Here is a 4,996-nt window from a genome sequence, read left to right as displayed (position 1 = left end):
TTATTATTATTATTATTATTATTATTATTATTATTGTATTACTATCATCATCATTTGCTATTTTGAATATGTTAAGTGCCATTCAGGTGCTTGGCCCTGAATCCTTTCCTCTTTGTTTTGTTTGTTTTTTGGTTTTGGTTGTTTTTGAGACAGGGTTTCTCTGTATAGCCCTAGATCCTGGAACTCACTTTGTAGACCAGGCTGGCCTTTAACTCAGAAATCAGTCTGCCTCTGCCTCCCAAGTGCTGGGAGAATCCATTCCTTTTAATAGCTGAGCTTTCTCTCCTTCTCTGCTTGCAGCTTTAAAAAGAAAAACAAATTGGGGGAGGGGGGCTCACAACTGTCTTAGGTCCAGAGGACCCTAAGTCCTCTTCTGGTCTCTGCTAACAAGGAGGCACGGGCAGAGTGCACAGATGTACATGCAGACAAAATGTCCAAAAGCATAAAAAAATGTAAACAATAAATGTATCCTGATCTCGCAGAGGAACCAACTGACTTCAGCCCCGACAAGCGGGTTCACAACACTGTAAGTCCAGCTCCAGGGACTCCAATGCCCGCCACTGGTCTCCATGGAGCTGCATCCATGTGGGGCACACTTACACACACACACCCAGAAATTACAGAATAGACTAAAGTAATACAAGGACTGTGAGGCCTCAGGCTTGGGTGCAGGTGCAGGTGCAGGTGCAGGGTCCGTGTCCAGGGCAGCTACTGAGGGGATGAGAGACGAGTGGCTGTTTCTCGAGTCTAGGAATCAGTTCCTACTCTGAAGCTTCTGTTCACCAGGGCCCTATGGGACAGACCCAACAGAAGCTGCAGAGCGGGCGTGGTCCCTCCTTCCCTTCCGGCAGCATCCCACACTCCTATTAAACACACCGGGTCAGTATCTGTACAAGAGGCACTTTATTAACTGGCTGGAATGCAATTATGTAAGCATAGGGCTGGACATACAAGAGGAGGGTGGGGTGGGATGGCACACAAGGCAGGCACAGGAAACCCTGGGACCCCAGGCTGGGAGCCTTGTTTCCAAGATCCTGCTATCTTACGGATGGTCAAAGTAGGGGTGAGGGGAGGGTCTTAGCATATGGTAGGTAAAGTGAAGAACCAGTCTACTGGCTCCCAAGATTAAGAATTTTGGCAAACAGATTCTCTAGTTTCAAGTGAAAGAAACCAGATAGGCCTAGTTAACTTGGAATACAGAACACACCCACACCTCATCCCCTGAAACCATCCCTTGGGTGAACTTAAGTTTCTTACCTCTTACAAAGAGAGCAGTGTGCATTACTGGCAGAAAAAGGGCTGGGGAGACAGGCCCTATTTTCATTCATTTTCCAACCTCAAGTTTTCCATTTGGAAGCCATCAGTCAAAGCAATTCTGTAGGGTCTAAGTACAGAGGCCTGTTTTCCACAGCTACTCCCAACCACCTTCACCACCACCACCACTCAATGGCTCCTTGCACAGGGCCCTCCTCCCAGGCGCTGTCTGTTTATCCAGAAGACTCCTCCAGTTCTGGGTACACACTTCTTCCTGTGACCGCAGCCAGCCCAGGCTGAAGGTTGGGTTACATATGAAGGCACACTTGGTGGCTCCATCCAGCTCTGGAGCCTGATGGAAGAGAAGCAGGTAGACCCCTTACTGTCTGTCTAGGCTACAAAGGACTAAGAGTGAGACGTGTATTTGCTGGCCCTTAGGTACATCAGCCACGGAGATCCAATTCCGTCCTGGCTGGGGAGCCTGGCGCTAGTGTTCACTGAGCTGACTTGCCCACTCTTATCCAGTCTTTCCCTCTTGGCCGGAAGGGTTACTGGAATACAAAGACGACGCTTGCTGCAGACATCCTAGGGCCATCTCCCATTCTCGACTTCAAGTTCATATTGACACCATCTGAGTCAGTAAGGACTGGAGAGATCCATTCTGTCCCACCTTCCAGGGCTGCACTGAAAACTCTCAAGTGCCCTTTGGCATAGAGAAGAGATGCCCCAGTCGTCTAGGTTCCGGGAACTCGGGGAGGGTGCAGAGAGGCAGTGATGTTAGGCAAGTCTGATGAGCTGGGGACTCAGACCCAGCTGCACAGCAAGCACCGAATCACGGTGTCCCGAGGCGGCGGGGAGGCAGGAGTCTTTAGGATTCTGCCACCTTCTTGTTGGTTTTATTCAAGAGTTTCTTGAGAGTGGAAGACATGAAGTAAGGCCTCTCGGCTGAACCGTCGTTTCTCTCCAGATCCTCCACTGTGGACAGAGCCCCAAAGCAGGTGACATGAGAGGGAGTTGTCAGGCAGGTGTGGGGGTTGGGGGTGGGGAGCAGGGAAGGGAACAGAGGGCCATAGAGAAGCCTTAGGGTTAGAAAGCAACACACAGGAGAACAGGGCGTGGCAGCAAAGGCCTGTCACCCAAAGTATTTAAGTAGCTGAAACAAGCCAGGCTTAAGGGCTGCATTCACTACCTTATTAAGTCCAAGGCCAGTCTGGGCGACTGAGAGAGAGACAATGTCTCAAAATACAAAATCAACAAGGCTAGGGGCATAGTTCAGTGGTAGAGCACTGGGCCAGAATCCCCCAGGGAAGGGCTGGGGGAGGAGCTCAGTGGCTGAGCCCCTCCCTGCCTCAATGTCCCAGTGAGAGGATGACTGCCTAGTTTTGGAAAAGAAAGGGGTAAGGAAGGCCTACAGGAGCCCCACGTTTTCCCAGTCAAAGAAGCACCATCACATGCACAAACCCGGTCTCCAGAGGCCCCCTGGCCAGCTTGCCCGGCTCCCTCACTGTCTACTCCTCCTCCACTTCCTCCTGCTTGCCCTCCTGTGGACTCCCCTTCAATAGGATGTCTCTCAGCTCAGGCGACATGAAGTAGGGTCGCTCCTGAGAGCCGTCATTCCTCTCAAGGTCCTCACCTGGGCCCCCCAGGAACCAGCAGGGGGTGGAAAATGGGGTGGTCAGGAAAGGAAGGGGTTGGAAAAGGGAGGCAGAAGAAAAAAAACGGAAAAGAAGCCACAGCAGGCATGGGGGAGAAGGGAGGGGGAGAAAAAGACACGTGGAGACCAGAGTTAGTGGCAGCCATGGACCCTGTGCTAGTCCCCAACAAAGCCAGAAATTTCAAAGCCACAGACCCAGGGGACAGAGTGTTCCAGCTATATCTTGGTGGCAGAGGGGTGGGGAACAGTTAGCTTGAAGCGCGGTGAGGAAGCCAGAAAGGCATGCATGGGCCTGGAAGGGACACCTCCAGCCCCGGGGAACTCTGGGGTGAGGGTGGCTTTGTGCTTTCATTGGAGGGAGGCATTTCCTGTCCTCTGGGGAGAAGGAAGTCAGGGCCCCTGGTGGGCTGAGATAAAGGGGTCACTCACAGAAACAGAGGAACAGTGTGTCCACGCACATGCCATAGACGCTGAAGAAGCCGTGCGCGATCAAGTAGGAGCCAATGATCACTGTCTGTTCAGGAAAAAACATCTTGTTCTAGCCCAGCTCAGGTAAAGAGGAATCCCGCCACATCACTGTCCCTAGGCTGAGAAACCTCTCTCTCTCATGAGCCAAGAGGCTCTCTGCCATTATAGAACTCATGGCAATCCTCCTGCCTCATCTTTAGAACATCTTTTTACCTTTTAAAAAAGATTTGTGTGAGTGTGTTGCTAGTGTGTTTATATGGGTAGCTTGTGTGTGCCTGATAACCATGAACATCAGAAGTTGCCAGACGCCCTAGGCTGGAGTTGAGAAGGGCTGTGGGGCACCATATAGGTGCTGAGAACTGAACCCAGGTCGTCTGCAAGAATAACAGTGCTCTAACTGCTGAGCCATTTCTCCAGCCCTAAAAACATTTACCTTTCAGCTTCAGGCATGGTTCATGCCTTTAATCCCAGCACTTGGAAGACAGAGGCTCAAGACCAACCTGGTCTACATAGAGTTCCAAGCCAGCCAGGGCTACATAGTGAGATCCAATCTCAAAAACAAACAAACAAACAAACAAAAAACCCAAAAAACCAAAAAAACCATTTATTTTATTTATTTATCATGTCAATATGGTCATGAGTAAATCTCTTCTTGCTTTCCGTCATGTTTACTTTTGATTATATGTACATCCACAGGCACCTAGATCACCTGGAACTGGAATTACAGAGTTTAGTGCAGTTGCTGGGAACTGACATGAGTCCATAGTAAGAACATTACCCTCTTACTGCACTGCAGGCCCCTTCTCTACCCTTAGCCTTCAGCGGGCCGCGGTTACGGGTCAGTACACAGCTCAGTCCTCGTGGCTGTTGTGTGTGAAGGCCGGGTCAGTATCTGATATCACCTCTCTCTACCTTAGTTGAAATGTGCCACGGAGTCAGAAGAGAGCTGCGGTAGGTGACTCTCTCCACCCACCATGTGGGGCCAGAGGACAGCACTCATGTCTCCAGGCATGGCGAGTTTCTGAGCCTCCTTGCTGGACCCTCACCTTAGTTTTAGGAGATAAACTGCTGCTCAGTGATTGGCTACAAAGTTTGGCCAGTGTGCTCTGGGGATCTGCACAGTACTGGAGGTGAACATGTGCACCACCATGCTGTGTGTGTATTGTGGCAGGAACTTATCTCCCTCACCCTTACCTTAGCATGAGTCACCACACCCAGTCCGATTAGAGTTGATTTTTTTTTTTTTTTTTTTTTTTTGAGATAGTCTCACACATTTTTCAGTCTGGCCTCAAACAAGTAGCCAAGATGAAACTGACCACCTTATCCTCCTGTCTCTACCTCCCAAGGGCTGGAATGACAGGCCGAAGACACCAGGTCTGGCCTTCCACATGTCACCTTAGGAGAACCCAAGCAGCTCCACAGTGTCTTTGCTTTTTCCAACCCCAGGGCCTTGGCACATGCTGTCGAGTTTCTAGCTCGCCTAGCTTTTGCTTTCACCTCTAACAGCAAGTCCTCGGGTCATGGTCCTGGCTGATTCTAGACCACCCATGATTCAGATGCTCTGAGCACTATATGCGTTCCCTTGAGGCTTTATCCAGCTGCAGTTTTTTTTTTTTTTTT

The 4,996-nt window shown here is 50.2% G+C and overlaps 1 protein-coding gene across 4 annotated transcripts in view; it reads right to left on the bottom strand.

Annotated features, from left to right (window-relative positions):
* Nucleotides 1-884: 884 nt before the first annotated feature.
* The window catches only part of Slc44a2 (solute carrier family 44 member 2), a 34,323-nt gene continuing 30,211 nt past the window's right edge, over nt 885-4,996 (bottom strand). For 2 of the 4 annotated variants that reach the window (XM_021206271.2, XM_021206270.2), the window contains exons 21-22: nt 3,338-3,422; nt 885-2,229 (exon numbers count right to left, since the gene is read on the bottom strand). In XM_021206271.2, coding sequence (XP_021061930.1) covers nt 2,123-2,229; nt 3,338-3,422 — 192 coding nt within the window. In that variant the 3' untranslated portion in view covers nt 885-2,122. Of the gene's footprint in view, nt 2,230-2,715; nt 2,888-3,337; nt 3,423-4,996 lie in introns of all 4 variants that reach the window. The other 2 variants (XM_021206269.2, XM_029543316.1) reach the window with 2 other exon arrangements.

Source organism: Mus pahari, chromosome 10 (assembly GCF_900095145.1).
Source record: "Mus pahari chromosome 10, PAHARI_EIJ_v1.1, whole genome shotgun sequence".
Taxonomy (NCBI): Eukaryota; Metazoa; Chordata; class Mammalia; order Rodentia; family Muridae; genus Mus; species Mus pahari.
This window is presented reverse-complemented; position numbering and strand designations above follow the sequence as displayed.